We start from the raw sequence: 19,139 nt of genomic DNA on the forward strand, positions 1-19,139 counted from the left end.
TTTGTATCGTCTAATTTGCGCAATATTTCTAAGATGAAAGATGGCAATCTTGGTAACATTAATGTGTGTATTAAAATTCAGAATCAATAAGTACCCCCAGTACATAAAAAATAAAATAAAAATCACACCCAGTGTGAAGTGGGCGGTGTGGTCACAGTGGTCATCACAGTGATATTGTGGACCAACCATTATACACCCCTAACTTAAAAAAAAACATAAATGTGTTTTTTTTAAGTGCATAGTTCTATTTATAGGGCTATGCACATGTGTCATGTTTCACTAGCCAATCACAGTCCTGAATAGACTGTGATTGGCCAATCACGGTGCAGGGTTAGGGGGGTACACTGGTGGCCAATCACAGCGCAGGGTTGGGGGGGTGCAATGTCCAAACCTCACATATACTGTAGGGGCGGTTTCACCGCCCAAAAAACTGCTTCTTGATTATTCGATTAACCTAAATGAGCAAGATTAGGTTATTGGTTCTAAATGTCAGTTTCGATATTTTGGGTTAATTGCCCAGACCTAAGTGAGAGGAAGAGAGGGGAGTGCAGAGAGAGGATGCTGGCGGAGCATATTATATACAACATCCTTCTCTCTTCTCCTCCTCCTCCTCATCCTCCTCTCTCCTTCTTCTTCCCAGCACTGGGGTATTTTTCTTTTTCTTCACACCTGCATTCTCCCTTAAGGACCCTCAAATGTAATTTCCTTCCTGGCATAATTCCTCCGGCAACAATGGGCGCTCATTCATCAGCGTGCTCGCGTGGTACTTGTGTAAATTCGGTGGGAAAGCAGCCATGCTAAAAGTGTACCCCACATTTATCAACTCTGTGGACTACGAGGAAAAACATCTGATGGCTCTTATTCAGAAACCAGACATCTGCTATAAAATAAAAACGCACTCAAGATGTTCCTACCGCAATATACGTGGTCTCACAAACGTGCGCGCGCGCGCGCGCACACACACACACACACACACACACACACACACACACACACACACACACACACACACACACACACACACACACACACACACACACACACACACACACACACACACACACACACACACACACACACACACACACACACACACACACACACACACACACACACACACACAGTAGTAGTAGTGTGCTAAACTTTGACCTAAAACTATAAACTTGACCTTGGACCGAAACAGATAACTCATCTGCCAAGTTTGATTCAAATCACATGCATTGTGTGTGTGTGTGTGTGTGTGTGTGTGTGTGTGTGTGTGTGTGTGACTGTGTGTGTGTGTGTGTGTGTGTGTGTGTGTGTGTGTGTGTGTGTGTGTGTGTGTGTGTGTGTGTGTGTGTGTGTACAAAAATCGGAGAAGAGATTGGCAACTTTTCATGGAACTTGGTGGGAAGTATAGGCTGCCTTGAAGGGATGATTCGCTTTTGGGTTGTAAAGCTGAAGGTCAAAATGTCACGGCCATATCTCAGCAATAGAGAGGTGATGTTGGTGTGGGCAGGGATTGAAACCCAGGTGTTTTTATTTAATCATTATTGTTGTTATTCATTTTACCTTTATTTTACTAGGAAGTCCTAAAATAAATCGTAACCCGTGGTTGGAGTTGTCCTCTCCTAACGTGCACGTTTCACAAAGTGTCTGGCGGTGTGTTACCTTGCTCTACTTCTGTATGAACCATTACTCTACTTCTGACGAAAGCCTTTTCCACAAAGACCCACAGGGAGTCCTAACCAGTGTTCATACCACATGGGTACTATGACATTCTAATTGGGTCGTCCTGGGTTATGTTCTGTATTGCACGTACACGGTCAAATCCTCAATGATAATTTAACTCTGAGAGAGTACAAATTGAACCAAATGGACCTTTTGGTTTCATTTGTACACTCTCAGAGTAAAATTTTGATTTTACTGTGTACAGACCAAAATCCATTATGAGATTGTAAACAAAATGACCCATATTTACACTTGTGTTACACTACATTTGACTGTGTCATCCCGTCTTTAATGCCGTTCTTCACCATCCCGTCTGTATGCCAAAGAAATATATTTTGAGCAGTTTATCATTTTGTCTCGTACTTCCTTAAATAACAGACTCAATGTTGAAAAATGTCTGTCTTCTTTTCCACTGACATTTACAATAGACAGCCTCCAACAGCAGCCCTACATAGCTACCCATGTTGTAGCATAAAATATGCTGGTTAGCTAGACCAGCAAACAACAAAGGAATTGACGAATGACCACAATAACTCAACCACAAACTAAGTGTCCCATAATTACAATGGAAAAGAGATCACAAAAGCATGCAACGCCATGTCCTTGTTGTATTCTACCTGCCAAGGAGGAGGCGAATGACAGATAATCAGTTTTCATGCTTTTTCCAAGTCCATGCCCAAGATGAATCCATTAAGACCAGGAACGCATCTGTGTCATTTTAGATTTTAGCATTGGCTATAGAAAAAATAGCAGATCTACAAGCTCATGAGCTTGTAGATCTGCTATTTTTGAAAAATCGTGAACATTTGTGCAAATATTTGTTTGAATATATATATTTTTAAAGCGAAAATTTGTAACTCAATTATCTTTGCTTCTGCAGGGGTATAGCAACATATATTAGGATTTAGAAGACATTTTGTAGAATCGGCCTCGGGTCTTAAAGGGCTAGACCCACTAAGACCCTCAGAAAAGCAAAGATTTGAGTTACAAATGTTTGCTTTAAAAATAAATATATATTCAAAGATTTGCATTCAAAGATGAGCTTGTATATCTGCTATTTTTCAATAGCCAAAGAAATCTAAAATGACACGATGCATTCCCGGTCTTAAAGGGTTAAGTTCATCACTTGTCTCCGTAGTGATTCTAACAGGGTCATTCTATTGCTACGTTAAGCATCATGCTGTACAGTGCATGTCTTTAAAACAACTGGAGCTATCTTAGCACTGAGATATTTTATGCCCTATTAATGCTTGTTTTCTGTCGGGTGGAAACCTCATATGTCCAAAACTGTTACTTTTCAGGATTTAAATTAAAAAAAATAGCAAAAGTAGCAGATCGACGAGCTCGAAACGCATTTCAAGCTTGCAGATCTGCTACTGTTGATGCTTTTGTGTGACGCTGTAGTATGATCAAGTAGGGCATTCATTTAGGAAAAAACAGAAAAAGTTAAAATATGGAGATAAGAGGTTTCAGCCGGACAGCAACTATATCTTCCCCCTGTAATTTGTTGTAGCAGAGCTGCTATATTCTGCGAGTTACGCCGTCGTATTAGGATAAGGCACTTTCGTAGCTTGCCTATTCCTAATGCCTGCTACATTCCTTGGCATGTCACCTCCAAAGCAGGACTTATTTCTGGCTCATAACGTACCTTCTCACTTCTAAATTCTCATTCACTTACCTGTCCTCTCGGTCACCTCAGTAATATAGCAAAATGCCTTTGAAACCAACTTAAAAGTATATAAGTTCTTTAAAAGTAATCTTTTGGGGTTAGGGCTTATGATGGGGTTGGATTCCTATTCAGTCCAGCAGCTCAGTTAGCTAATTTCTCCTATGCGCTGTCACACAAGGACCGGACAAGGCCTTTATTCCATTATTATGCACTCCGCACTCACCATGATGACTTCAAATAAACACAATTATTTCCACACTCGCTGCCCGGGGAAACACACACACACACACATACACACACACACACACACACACACACACACACACACACAGAGAACGCCTGCGTGTGTCCCATTTGCCTCCCCCTGGCTCCTTGTCGACCTGAATAAGCATGCTGAGGGAGTGTGACACTGACAAAGCCTGACAGGTTTACACTTGATTTCAGGCAGCAGAGACACAACCCCAAGCACAATGTGGGCTCAACATGGCGTCCATGTACATGGGCCGCACGCACTCTGCTTCTGCTCACATGAAACGCAAGGTTCTGTGATTGTATGCGTGTGCATACCCTTGTGTACCCGTCTAGTGTAATGAGGCACAAAGCAGTCAATGGACAGTTCCCCCTTTTCTTCTAATTTAGTCATTATGTCCATATAACCCTCCACACACAGTTCTGTGTTTGACACTGGTGTTGTAGCCTATACTGGCTCACCTGCCAATGAGGAGTGCCCACAGGGGGCCTCCGTCCTACTCGTACCCATTCAACACACTGCGCCTCCAGCCATAGTGCAGCAACTAAGATTATACCCTCCCCGCCAAGCGTGCTAACTTCTTACTTCCTCTCACATAAGACTGGCAGAGCAGGTGCGGCCTGGTGACAACCTGACATGTTATATTTCAAGGTTAAGCTTCACAACGTTCTCCACTAAGCTTGTGACAGGTGATAGGTAGTTCTAAATCAACTGTAACCGATACTGTAAAAACACAACAAATATAATGGTAATCAATTCCGGTACAATAAGAAATAATACTGATACCATTCAGCATAAATAACAATGCCTTTCTTAAACAGTGACAATCTGAACAGAATTCTGCATGGCACACTTCCAGAGCCTTTTTTTTTACCATCTTGCCATGCAATCAACAGTCATTGGCTTCTCTGATTGGCCAAACAGCCCATCATCGGCTTCACGGATTGGCCAAGCTTTGCAATGCCGATGGTGCCGCTGCACTAATATAAAAGGCGTACTATTCTTTAACAGAGCAAAGACTAACACGAGTTCATGTTCATGGTGCGTGGGAATGTTGCGCTGGACGGTGCACCTGAAAGGGGGGCCGAGGAGGAACCGGCATGCTGCCGTGGCCGTGGGCCACAAGGTGTACTCCTTCGGGGGCTACTGTGACGGGGAGAGCAGCAACGACATGGATCAGATCGACGTGCACGTCTTGAACACAGTGTCCTTGCGCTGGATGAAGCTGCCGCCGGTGAGACCCGGAAGGGGAGGCGGACGCCCCCTCGACGTTCCCTCCATGCGCTGGGGCCACACGGCCGTGCTGATCGAAGACATCATCTACCTCTGGGGAGGCTGCACTTACACGTGGGAGTACTGCAAAGTGCTTTATGCGCTCGACGTCGACGCCAACAGATGGTTCAGGCCCAGGATCTCCGGGACCGTTCCCGAGGCGAGGAGGAGCCACTCGGCCTGTGGCTTGGGGAAGGTCATGTACATCTACGGAGGATACAACCGAAACAAGCAGCTGTCTCGCTGTTGCAATGACGTCCACATGTTGGACACCACCACGATGGTCTGGGCTTTGATCAACGCCAGAGGCACTCCGGCACCCGTTTCATGTGGTCACTCCGCCACTGCCATGGAGGCAAATATGTTTGTGTTCGGGGGCATAGGGAACAACGTCGACTTGGACCACTACAACAACATCAGAGTTTTTACCACAGAGACCAATTGGTGGCTGAGCACGCCTGCCGCTCAGCTTCTTCCGGAAGGACGCTTTTGTCACGCGGCCTTTGCCTACAATGGAGAGCTGTACATATTCGGAGGCCACAACTTGGACCGGAAATTCGACGACATGTGGAAATTCAATCTAGAGACCTATTCCTGGAAGCAGGTTGAGCCCAAGGGGAAAGGCCCAAGTGGGATGTCTAAGATGGGCTGTTGCATGGTGGGAGACTGTGTCATCCTCTTTGGAAGGTACACGCCCCACGACCTGTACATCTTAGACTTAAGTCCTAGTCTGAAGATGCTATGCAAATTAGCGGTAATTCAGTATGGTCTGGAGCCGTCGAGAGTCCCCCGCGACATCAGGTGGGAACTGGCGGCCATGAACTGAAAAATGTGCAAGTGTGCTTGCTGCCAGGGGCCCACACAAACAAAGATGACAAGGCAAAGGACAAGTTCCAAGCAATGGAACACACGAAATGGAAAGAGCAGGAGATCGGCGCCCTTACAAAGGCCCCCCTTTCATTCAGATGGGAAACAAAGCCAGAGCACAGGATGTTCTACCAACTGCACTGCACCAGGGCACACATGTCTGCAAAGGAGACCTCTAACAATATAAACTTTTATTACATCCAGTTGATCTCCATCAGGAATGAGTATAGACACACAAAGATGATTTGGGCAAAGGAGTGCACAGTGTTGGAAGACTTCAGGAAACGGAGAACTGGGAGTTGGAAAGGAAAATGACTGCAAAGGTGGAGACCTTTGTTTTTAGGGCTGCAATTATCGATTATTTTATTAGTAATTATCCCATCGATTAATCAAACAATTGAGAAGCAAGTTTTTAAAAAATTATTTTTTATATTTTTTTCTAGCATCTAATCAACTAACCACGTCCGCCCTATTGTATACTTCGTCGCACATCATGTCATACAGAAATAGTGAAGATTTTGAAAATATTTTGAAATGTTTGCCTAGACACAGGGATTGATTATGGATAGATTATTTATTAATTATTTGATTAAATCGATTAGTTAGCTGTTGCACCCCTAGTTTAGTTTTTTTCTTATATTTCTTTTCTGCTTTGTTGTTTGAGGTATACTTCGCCAATAACAATGACACTACTTCACAAGAACAAAGTTAGTGTAATTGGCTGTAAGAAATATTTTTTAACATGCATAGATTATCAAATACAATACAACTTTATCGAGTTGGCATTTCATTACATGTACCGGTACATCCCATAAGTCGGACAGTCCACTAGCCAACACAAAAATCTAAAGTGACAGAGATGCTTTCCCAGTTTTAATGGGTTAGAATAAGACCTCCGAAATCATTTATCATGGATACAGATTATAACACCATGAATTGTCATCATGTCAGATGACATACATGCACATACTTACAAAGTCAAGTAGACACGCATGCACGCACACACACACAAACTACACTAATGTGAGAGGCACATTGACCTTGCCTCTAATACCTACCACCCTCTGTCTTAACACCATTGCACACAAGATATCGCAATTATTTGTCACTAGTACACTACTCACACAGGTGTGTGTGTGTGTGTGTGTGTGTGTGTGTGTGTGTGTGTGTGTGTGTGTGTGTGTGTGTGTGTGTGTGTGTGTGTGTGTGTGTGTGTACCATGAGCAGAACCTTGTGTATACACACAATATACTATAGCAGTAATAGTAATGTCAACCTATACATACTGTACGTGCAAGATACCTTGTACATACTGTATAATGTACCAAGTGTGGTCTTATACTTTAACTGTAGCAGCAGTACTAACATCAATTAAAGCATATTGCAAAAAAAGAAGGCATGGTCGTTCTAAGATCTAATTGTATGCTCTTTGTGGTGTTGATGGTGAGATTGTTATCTCGGCAGTCATTTAAATGTTCTGTTTTTGCCCCATCATCTTTACTGTGGCTGACTGTCTGAGACAAATACATTTATATTTATGGTCTCCACAACAATCTCTGCAAAATAAAACAAAACAAAACTACTTAGGCCTACGATATTATGGCTCATATGATGCATAAAGTATTATATCAAAAGCGTTTTTAATTACGACAATGTGTAATGTTGTTAACATCTAGAAATAATACCTTGTAATTGATGGTTCATATTTTACTACAATTTCTTGAGGGGGGAAGAATTTGGTTACCGAAGTTTGGGTCTAACACATGGGGCACAGCGGAGAGTTGTTGTGAGAAGTTGAGGGAGAAGCATTAAAAAAAAAGTCTCCCACAGTCAATTCAAACTCAGTCTTCTGCTCTGTTCTACTGTATATTTTCAAATGTGCATCTTCAATTAGCATTCAAATGCTGCCTCTTTGTTCTCCTCTCGCTCCCCCCCCCCGCTCCCCCTCTCCTCCTCTGTTCAGGAAGCAAGAAGAGAGACGGAGCCAGAAGTGGAGGACGCTACTTTCCTGCTGTGAGTTGTCAGGGTGCCAGGGTTCCCAGTACAGTTCCACAGACCCAAACATGCCTACAGTCAGAGCCTACAGTACCCCTAACACAACCTTGGGATTGCACTGTATCCTTGACTTTACAGTATGTGTGTGTGTGTGTGTGTGTGTGTGTGTGTGTGTGTGTGTGTGTGTGTGTGTGTGTGTGTGTGTGTGTGTGTGTGTGTGTGTGTGTGAGAGACGTGTGTGTGTGTGTGGGGTGTACTGTATGTGTATGTCATTTTCAATATTAAAGTCTCTGTCCACAAATCCTCCGAAAAATGATCTCTGTTAAATATGTACATGTAAATTACCTTTCTCCCCGCCAAAACATCCATAAAGGAGCTTTAAAGTACCCTTTTGTTTTCTCTAACGTTTCCCTTTAGTACTCCATATCCTATGAATTTTACATAAATTCACCCAATTTCAGCCCGATAACAACTGAGAGATGTCAGTTAGAAATGTACGCAACATAATATAGCCAACAGCGTCAGGGTCATTAAGTTAAAAAAAAAAATTATCATCATTTTGTTTGTCTTTCTTTTCATTCCACACAGCTGGCTCATTCTCTCAAAAGCCCCCTCCCTCTCTCTCTCTCTCTCTCTTTCTCTCATTGAACGTAACTTTGCTGGAAACAAATAATTTCCATTGAATTATAAGGCCCTTAAATTCTACACTTCTGAATGCAAGCAAGGCTAAACCAAAGTGATATCTTCTGCCTATCTCTCCTCTGCTCCATTCAGCACCGGGTACCAGGGACTCATTCACTCACACGCATGCACGCACGCATGCACACACAGCGTCTATTTGTAACCATTTTATTTTATGTTGGTTTTGTTGTCTTCCTCCCTAATTCCGAAGCACAATAATTAATCAAAACAGTTTCATCTGCTGGCCCTTGCATTAGACAGTGCTTCTGTAGCCATGATTGACAACTTCTTGACCCGCTGAAAGATGGCAAGTGATGAATGCCATACATAGTGTTGGCAGTCTCGTCATCAAGACACACCAAGATTTTAATAATAATCTCATAATCTGACATGGTGACCATCGTGAAAGACAAAAACATTGTGTACTGTGTCATTATAAGCAACATTTTGTTTTACTTTAATGTTTTTTTCCCCAAAACAATCTTTAAAAATAACAGATCTACAAGCTCACATGTGATGCATTGTGAGCTTGTACTATAGGTCGGCTATTTTCGCTATTGTCTGAGTGGTTAAAGGATAGATTTGGTCATTCATGGTCTACAGTTTGTCAGTGGTTGGCATGCATGAATATCATGTGCGCATGTTTTTGTGTATGTTTTGCATCAATATTTGCACACCACACAGAAAATAAACAGCAAACTAGGGACACGTATCGTTGGAAATGGCTCCTAATAACAACTAACCTGTTAAAATGTCTTCTCATTTGAGCAATCACTCAGGCTAAATATAGGGGTTTAGCTGTGGAAAGGGAATAAGGGGTTGATGGAAGCACAGATTGGAACAGGTACTCTAATCGACTTGGAATGGATTCTCCCTCACTTCTAAAGAGCAAAATCCAGGGTGTTCCTTTTACTCTGTGGGTGTAAAAGTAGACTCTCCGACTCAGCTAAATTACCACCCCGGGGCCTGGAACGCTGGTGTAGCGTAGGTTCGAGTCCCGATCCCGACGGCCTTTGCTGCATGTCACTCCCCACATCTCTCCCCATTTCCTGTCAGACTACTGTCCTATCAATAAAGGCATAAAAGCCACAAAATAAATCTTATAAATTAACACCCCGGATTTGTATGTGTGTGTGCGCGTGCACGACACATGTGTGCCGTTGTTCATCTGCCTTAAAGAGGGTCAACTGCCCGCACAAGAATATATTTAGTATACAGAATATGCAAATAAGAGAATGCTTTCTGTCTCACATTCATATTCTTCCAAGTAAACACAAACACGCACGTGCACAAGCACACGCACACAGCAAGTAAAACCAAGTAGCAATGAGGCGAAGTGAAGCTCTGTGTTGCCGGTTAACCCTACAGATGGTTGGTCAAGAGAACAGCTTGCAGTGTGAAGCTCCTGCGTGCAAGGGCACATACTGTAGCATGACCCAGTCCTGTCATAGGAGTTTATACTGTGTGTGACTGTGCACCAAGGTTATTAGAGTTTAGCATTGTTCATTCATTTTTATTTTGAGTTTTGAGTTTTAGTTTTCAATTTCAGCTTCGTTTTGAATGTTTTTTTTAACACATTCCACGCCAGAGTTTATATCATAATGTACTCACCAGTGCCAGCGATTTATTGTTGTTTTTTTGTTTTTTTCACCTCGCCACAGACCTCGCTAAATGCCTTAAGATCGCGCGTTCAACTGTTTGTAGACACACAGGGTAGTTGTGTGAGTGGCCCAGAGAAGAAATTTTCAATCGGCGATCGTCCATTTTGCAGTAGTCGCAGTTTCTATTAAACAGCGTTCAGCGCGGAGAAAAACAACACCGGAGATAATGGCGGATTAGCGGAAGCTTTAGAGCGGCGGTGGATGGGAACGAAAATCTTCGATTGACATTCATTTCCGTTTCCGGTGTGCTACAATGAAATGTGTCACTGCGAGGGAGGCCTACAATGAAATGTGTCACTGCGAAAAAAAAAGAAAAAAAAAGACCACTTCGCGACTGGCACGCTGTGCAATTATTTGGGTTCGCGTAGAACTACGCGATTGGCACGCAATGTGTTAAAGTGGGTTTGCAAGTTTAGTTTAGTTTTTATTCAGGGAAAATGCTTAGTTGTCTCCACCAGGCCGAATGTTTTGCAACCTGTCCGTCCGTCCGTCCGTCCACCGATTTCTTGATATTACTCCAACTGGTTACTCCATTTTGTCCAAACATTACGCAAATCGGTACACATTATCTCTATAGTCATGTGATTAACACGGATCTGTCCGATTTTTCATAATCCATCCTGATTGGCTAAGATTGGCATGTAAAGTTTGCAGGACTGGCTTGTTCTAAACAAAATGCCTCAAAATCATAAACACAGTTTCCGATTGCCGTGAAACTTTGCACGCACATTCCCACTAGGCCGAGGAAGACATGCCACCCGTTTCACATTGTCCTGTTATAGCGCCACCAGGAGGCCGATTTTTGCTAAAGAAATGTTTTGATATTACTCCTACAGATTTTGTCCAAACATCACGCAAATCGGTACACATTATCTCTATAGTCATGTGATCAAGACGATCTGTCAGATTTTTCATATTCCATCCCGATTGGCACATTTTGAACATTGCTGGCCCACAATAACCTACCTGACCTGGCTCCGAGGAGCACTTTTTCTAGTTTTAGTTTTTCTTTGTTTTAGTGTTTGTTTTAGTTTTTTTATTGTAATATGGGGTAGTCAGGGGTGAGATCCAACAAGCTCAGAAACACTGTGAAAATGGCAGCTCTACGAGCTCACATCGCTTCGCATTGCGACGCATTGTGAGCTTGTTTATCAGTGTTTTCAAGATAAACAGTATTAAGTGTTTTCAAGGTAAACAATACAAACTGTGTTCATTTTACTCTGTACAGAGTCATGACACAACTCTCTCTCTCAACACACTGACGCGCGAACACACACACACACACACACACACACACACACACACACACACACACACACACACACACACACACACACACACACACACACACACACACACACACACACACACACACACACACACACACACACACACACACACACACACACACACACACACACACACACACACACACACACACAGAATACCAGACTGCATTAGCGCTGCCTCACACGTTAAACTATGAATGATGATTCCAGCAAATTTCTAATCTGATCCAGAACATGTCAATAAAACACTAATGATAACAAAGCAGGGTTGAGAGAGGACGCATGGTTCGTTTCTACTGATGAACATGGAGCCAGGCAAATGTACGCGACGGAGGCCGACTCATGAATCTCCATTAAAAGCTGGTGCATCATGGCCGACTTTTCCAGCACGTTGATTGGTCAAACTGGCCTGCGCGGATGGTGATGATTAACGTCTGATTACAGCAACAGGTGTGCAAGAAATACGCTGAAATGGTGAAGAGGGATTGGGAGCGGCTATCACCTCTGCTGCTGAATATCGAAGGTACCAAATGTGTCTAGGTTATTAAAGCAATAGGCCCTACGCATAGCAGCCATATTAAAGACATTGGGCCTCTTCTTTACTTCCTTCAAAGCTGTTACCAATTCTACTAATTAAGGCTCTGTTCCATTCTGGTCAAACAGAGTTAGGGTGCTGATATTATGAGCAGACCCCCATGTTGGCTCACTGGAAACACTCTGCTACACCAGTGTGTCCAAAGTGTGGGTTCCATTTGTACACTCTCAAGAGTTATGGGGGTTCCTTGAAATTAAAACGTTTGGGAACCATTGTACAGAATGGCACAGAGCTTTAGTTGGTATAATTGTTAACACATTGAGTGCCAAGAACGCATATATGCGTTCTTTGCGTTCTTTTGAATCCATCACTTGAGTGCCAAGAACGCATATATGCGTTTTTTCAATTTAAAAAAAAAAATTTCGACCCAAAGACCAAGGAGATATGATTTTTTGAAGATTTAGACTCCCATCCACTTCCTTGTTAACTTAAAACTTAAAAATTCTGTATCTCGGCTCCTGAGTACTTTTTTTTTCTCAATGAAAAATCTCTGGCATAAAACAGCAAAAAAATCTGAAATAACTCTGGCATTCCATGTGTTAAGACCTGTGAAAGAAGTAAGGAGGCGACCCAATTTTTTTTTTTCCAATATGGCTGCTGTGCATATAGAGCCTATAAGCCATGGTTTACCGTGATTTCAGAATAGCTAAGGGCCATTGCTATTTATTTAAATGTTGATCAAATACTGTTTTAAGGTTCGCACTGAAAAAGATGGCAAAAGGAAGCCACAGGGCATTTGAATAATTTAAAGAGTACAGATGTTTCTGCCTGTGGCCATCATCAGTGTACAATGACAGGTCTTGGTTGGATAACCTCAGACAACGATGAATGTCCCCAAGAGTTCAAAACTTGTAATTCCTGTCCGAGTGGATCAGATTTGGATTTGGGCAATCTGGGAACCCGTTCTGTATTTTTACCTCTGGGGGCACCACCAGTTTTTTGTGTAGAAACAGGAACTTGGTTTGACTCCTCTCCTGTCATAGTCCACTTCCTCCTGGGTACTTCTGTGTTTATTCCTACTAAAAACAACCCTACATAGGGGCACGGTGGCGCAGTCGGTAGCGCTGTCGTTTCACAGCTAGAAGGTCCTGGGTTCGATTCCCGCCGGGGACGCTGTGGGTGCTGGGGGCATGTCTTCTCCTCCGCGTCATCAGCGCCCATACCCTAGGTGGGGTTGACGAAAGGGCCTACTCTGTGTGGAGTTTGCATGTTCTCCCCGTGTCTCCTAGGGTAGTTAATACCCTCACAAAAACATGTAGTAATCCTGGTCGCTATACCGCCTCCCCCATGACAGCCGGGGCGCCTGATGGAGGGGAAGGGAACTGGTTGGAATAACGTGTTCCTTCCACGCGCTACGTCCTAACAGGGAAACTCCCCCCTGTCAGGTGACAAGAAGGTCAGTTGGCTCTCATGCATTGAAGGAAGCATGAGCTCGGCCCTGGCCTCCCTAGGCTGTGGGGGACTGGTGTAGCGCTGGTGTAGGGCTGGTGTAGCGCCCAGGATCACTTAGGAAATTGGCACCGGGTGAAAAAAATGGGTTACAAAAATCGCGGGATAAGAATTTAGAAAAAAAACAAAAAAAACATGTTTATGGCAGTGGTGCCAGTGGTGTGTTCTACCGTGTTACGCTATATACGTAGAATGCCGTCCAAGAACATAAAGAAATAATCGTATGCCCTCCAGTAACCATCCAAGGAAGCGTATCTGGCACGCAGGACGAGGGGCTGGGGGCAGCAAGAATGTAAACTTCAGTTAAATTAGCGCTGGCCGTTGGAGTTTCGAAGTACTGTAATTCACACATTAACTACTTAATAGAGCAGTTATTTCATTCGGCAACCACGCGCGTGTACATACGCACGCACGTGTTGTGTGTTAGGGAGGGAATAATTATAGTATGCCCTCAGAAAAAAACTAGAACACACCACTGAGTGGTGCTGAGAGATTAGGATTTGGGTAGCTCAAAACCAAAAAACAGGATTGGGATCACTTACTGTATATCCGATCTGTGATGATAGCATTATCTCAGCAAACATGATGGCAATGAAATATAAATGTAATAATATCTTTAACATCCAAAATCCCAATCTAATCCAATCTGATTCAAGTTTTGAACTCAGGCATTTTTTCTTTACAACCTTGACAATGGTTTTCAGGACGTGCACAAGACATGAGTGAGTGGTCACTAAACGGCAAGCATGATGATGATAAAAAACATATTACAGCCTGGACATCGGCTCTCAATTCTGGAATCCCCTAGTCTTACGTTACCAGAATAGCTGCTAACAACCCTACGCCCACTGCTTTGGAAGACAATCATGTCACCACCTAAATACGAAGAACCGTATAAACTAACTGTCTAATTGGCTCCACCCAGTTTTTAGCAATGAAAGCTGAGAGATCTAAGCATTGAAGCATTTTAGAGACTGACTTGTGAGTCTAGGAATCCTCTTGAGACTGCATTAATAGAATAAATTGTCGATTTTCTACAGAGAGAAGACAAGGGTGTTTCATTACTGCATGCACTTTACATCCATTAGAAGAATCTAAGCTAATGAACACAGCAATTGTCCTGGAGGTGTTTGGGGGTTATTAATTTGTGTTGCCAGTTCCTTTATTTCGGCCGTTAGATGTGGAATTTCTAGTTCACCCAGCAGAGTGTGAGAGCCAAAGTAAACTCCTTTATGCTCAGTGGTGCAAACAGGGGAGCCGGTTGAAATTCTGGGGGGTATGACAATCATACCACCTTTCCGTGCATGGCTCCTGACGGCTTGTTCAGACAATGGCTTGATGGTAAAACAATTCAAATATTGGCAAAAGTACAGTCCAATAGCAGATAACAAGAGGCCCGCCGCACATGAGTAATCAAACAAAAGACCTTTTCACATTTCGCTCTAGTGGAAAATAATGGATGTGTGTACGCATCAAACATTTTTCTAATGAATAAACCCATACTAATGAGCTACATCTACATTGTTCAGTGGACTGGACTGGCCAGCAGTTTTCAAGACTCATATTCACGATGAATACTAAAATGATGGGAAATAATTGGATATGGCAGCATGACGGTTACAAGTAATACAAGTAATACACTTGTATTACTGTTTTAATGTGCCTATTCTTATAATCCGTTTGACATGTTTTGACCACTGTCCTGAATCTGATCATGTCGTTCTCTCTATCCAGTGGCATTTGTACACACGCACACATTTAGAAAATGAAAAAATTCCATCTACAGCGCTTCCATGGAATAATCATGTTATACTTTCTGCGACCTAAGACCATGATTTGCACGTGTTTACATGTCCATGGGGTCTAATTACTAAAAATGCTCAGTGTTCATTTATCCATTTGTAACTCTGAGGATGGTTACTGTGCGAAACTGTGTGAAAGTACCTACTGTAATGTACTTAAGTACGTACAGTATTTGAGGAATAACTTTACTGGAGCATTTAAAATGATCAGTACTTTTACTTCTACAGTACTCCACTACATCTCAGAGGAACATTTTAGTTTTACTCCACTACAATTATCTGAAAACTTTAGTTACTAGTTACTTTGTAGATTTTGATTATTATATAAAAAAAACATACATTAACCACTTCAGACCTATATATACACTTTGGCTTTTTGAAAATAGCAGATCTACAAGATCAACGCATCGCAAAGCGACGCGTTGTGAGCTTCTAGATCTGCTATTTTCAAAGGATTGTATACATATGTGTGAAATGGGACATTGTGCATAATGAGTACTTTTACTTTTAGTACTTAAAGGGGTAGTTCACCCCCCAAATAACTTTTTTTCTATTGATTACTCACCCCATGGAGCCTTGAATTCATGGATATTTTTTAGTTTTTGTCGCATTCCTTCCTTTATTATTTGATTATAATAAATTTAGCCCCATTGAGTCCGGTAGGAGACACAAATGCATTTGTGTCTCCTACCGGAATCAATGGGGACAAATTTATTATAATCAAATTATTGGCTTAGGAATGTGACAAAAACAAAAAAATATCTATGAATTCAAGGCTCCAGATGGTCAGTAATCAATAGAAAAAAAGTTATTTTGGGGGTGAACTACCCCTTTAAGTATATTTTGATGCCAATACTTTTGCACTTTTACTCAAGCAAATTTGGTACTTTTACTTGTAACAGAGTATTTCTACATTGTGGTATTGCTACTTTTACTTAAGTACAAAACATTTGAGTAGTTCTTCCACCACCGGAAATAAGCAGGTTCCTACCTGTGACAGTAGCCTTGTTGAGGTGACGTAGTCTCCTCTGGTGGGTCTTGCCTCTGTAGTGGATCTGAGCCTGGGCACCGGAGTTGAGCTTCATGTTACACACCTGTGGGGTGAAACCATTCATCAAATAATACATTCATTAATCAAACCAATATCAACTACATATGCTATGCTTCTGTATGCTGCCTTTGTTAGTTTGCTACTGTAAGTCAGCACGGCAACATACAATAGAGTTGTGATTTAGCGTGTGCATGTTTAACACTCTTAAAAAAGGTAGGATAAGTGATATTTTTTTGGTTAAAACAAAACGTTTTCGCCCGGACGGCTCGGGTAGCGGTCCGGGCACCTAGGCTGCTGATGCAGCCCGACAGCGTGTCGCGCGTTTGAATCCCGATCCCGACGACCTTTGCTGCGTGTCACTCCCCATCTCTCTCTCTCCCCATTTCCTGTCAGACTACTGTACTCTCAAATAAAAGCAGAAAAAGCCATAAAAATATATATTCAAAAAGAAAAGTGCCTGAGCTGCTTCGTCAACCACACAACATTGTTTTCTACTTCATTCATGTATTTCACTGTCATTTCATGTTCTAAATTAATCAAAAAGATGAATTGAAAAATCAACTAATAATGCGACAGTGGCTCAGTAGGTATAGAGCGGCCGCTTGGTTAATCAGAAGGTTCCCTGTTTGATCCCCGGCTCCCGCTGTGTTAGCATTGAGCAAGACACTTAACCCACTAAGACCGGGAACGCATCTGTGCCAGTTTAGATTTTAGCTACAGTAAAGCCATTATTTTATACTTCGGCTATTCAAAAATAGCAGATATACAAGCTTGTATATCTGCTATTTTTGAAAAATCATGAAAATGTGTGCAAATCTTTGAATATATATATTTTTTAAAGCGAAACATTTGTAACTCAAATCTTTGCTTTTGGGGGGTCCCTGGAACAAAATATTTTGAGATGGGGGTCCGCGACCAAATATTTGTGGGTGGTCCTTGACATGGAAAAAACACTGATATTATAGCAACATACGTTTTTCAGAAGACAATTTGTAGATGCGTTCCCGGATTGAATGGGTTAATGCCCAACTAATGCCGATGAGCAGGTTGGTGACTTGCATGGTTTCCTCTGCCATCAGTGTGTGAATATGTGTGTGAATGTGTGTGTGAATGTGTGTGTGAATATGTGTGTGAATGTGTGTGTGAATGGGTGAACGTAATGCACATTGTAAAAGCACTTTGGATAAAGGCGCCATATAATTGCACCATTTACCATTTTATGGTTAGTCGCAGCCCTACACAGTGAAATAATCAGAGTTCATTTATCCCTTTCCATCACAGAGAGTGTACCGTTGTAACCAAATGGACCTGTAAAACACTCTCAGATTTAAAAAGGTGCAATATAGACAACACTCGGCCACTACATGTTGCACTCTCAACACCTCTGTTGCATATTAAGGTTTCTTGTTTCCCTGACTCACATCTGTGAGGCAGCAATTATGCAGTTTGCAAGGCTCTAATGTGGCGGCTGCCTCCAAGCGTTCCTTTAGGGGAAAAAAGTACCTTTCCCAACGAAAATGGAAGCACATTGGATAATGGCGGCCATCAGCTTACAGAGGTAAAAAAAATATTTAAAAAATCGGACCTGACAAAATTATTAAAATTTTTATTTCACAATCATAATCTAATTAAAACCGGGAAAGCATCCGTGTCATTTTTCATTTTAGCACTCACAGCTTGTACATCTGCTATTTTTGAATTTTTTTTTTTAATCTTGAAAGTGTTTGAAAATGTTTAATAATTTTGTACAAGATTTTACACAAATCTTCTCTTCTGGGGGTCCCTGGCACACAACATTTTCAGATGGGGGTCCGCGGCCAAATACATATCATTTTGGGGGTCCTTGGCACAAAAAAAGAGCAACGGCTTGAAGCTCTGTGGATGTATCGTTTTGCTTCTATTATTCGTGTACATCAAAATGTCATCACTATGACCTTTAAGTGAACACTCAGGATGTATCTGTGTACACACCTGGCACATGGTGACGCTGTGGCCACCCTGACGACGCTCCCGCTTGAACCTCCGCACCGCAGCCTCCTCCTTCTTCTTCTCCTTCTTCTCCTTCTCCTCTACTAACCCCCCTTCCTCCTCTCCATCCTCCTCCTCCACCTCCTCTTCCTCCTGACTCGTGGGAGGGAGGTTGCTTTCCAGCCAGCCGGAGATCTTGCGGCGCTTCATACCTTGAGGAAGAGGGTAAAGGTCAGGATGTGTGTGCCATAATCCAGTCGCCCTATGGCACTGATTCTCAACCTTTTTCATTTCAAGGACCCCCGCTTTGCATATGCATTAGGGCACGGACCCCCATTTGATATGTTTTATCTCTGGGACTGCAATCTACACTATAATATCCTCAGTGTTTCAATTTAGAGAGTGTGCAAATGGAACCAAATGGACCTGTAAGAGTCCATTTGGTTCCATTGTTTATATCAGTGGTTTTAAACCCTTTTCATATCAAGGTCCATTATTTATTCAGCATTTGAGCCACGGACCAACGTTTTCTGAGATTCTTTAATCAACTAAATGCAGATCATTTAACTCTTGAGAGCGTAAAATGGAACCAAATGGACCCTTACGGGTCCATTTGGTTCCATTTTACGCTCTCAAGAGTTACAAGATATACCTAATAAGGTTTGGTTACCAACTCTCCATCATTTAGCTGGGGACCACCTGGAACCCCCTCAAGGACCACTGGTGGTCCCCGGACCACTGGTTGAGAACCACTGGTTTATATTGTTCCCATAACACTTCAATATCCAACAAACGATGTTATAAATTGTGTTAGGAATAGTGACAGAATGCAAACCTTTTCTCTGTCTTTTTTTAATTAGACATATTGAACAACTCACTG

The 19,139-nt window shown here is 42.3% G+C and overlaps 1 protein-coding gene across 1 annotated transcript in view; it reads right to left on the reverse strand.

The window, feature by feature from the left end:
- Positions 1-18,469, reverse strand: part of LOC308104959 (zinc finger protein 385B-like) — a gene marked incomplete at both ends in the record, with an annotated part of 75,258 nt that extends 56,789 nt beyond the window's left edge. The window contains 2 exons of the mRNA XM_080455597.1: positions 16,232-16,334; positions 18,263-18,469. Coding sequence (XP_080311723.1) covers positions 16,232-16,334; positions 18,263-18,469 — 310 coding nt within the window. The remainder of the gene's footprint in view (positions 1-16,231; positions 16,335-18,262) is intronic.
- Positions 18,470-19,139: the final 670 nt, after the last annotated feature.

The sequence above is a fragment of the Gymnoscopelus braueri genome, assembly GCF_963280865.1.
Source record: "Gymnoscopelus braueri genome assembly, chromosome: 17".
NCBI lineage: Eukaryota > Metazoa > Chordata > Actinopteri > Myctophiformes > Myctophidae > Gymnoscopelus > Gymnoscopelus braueri.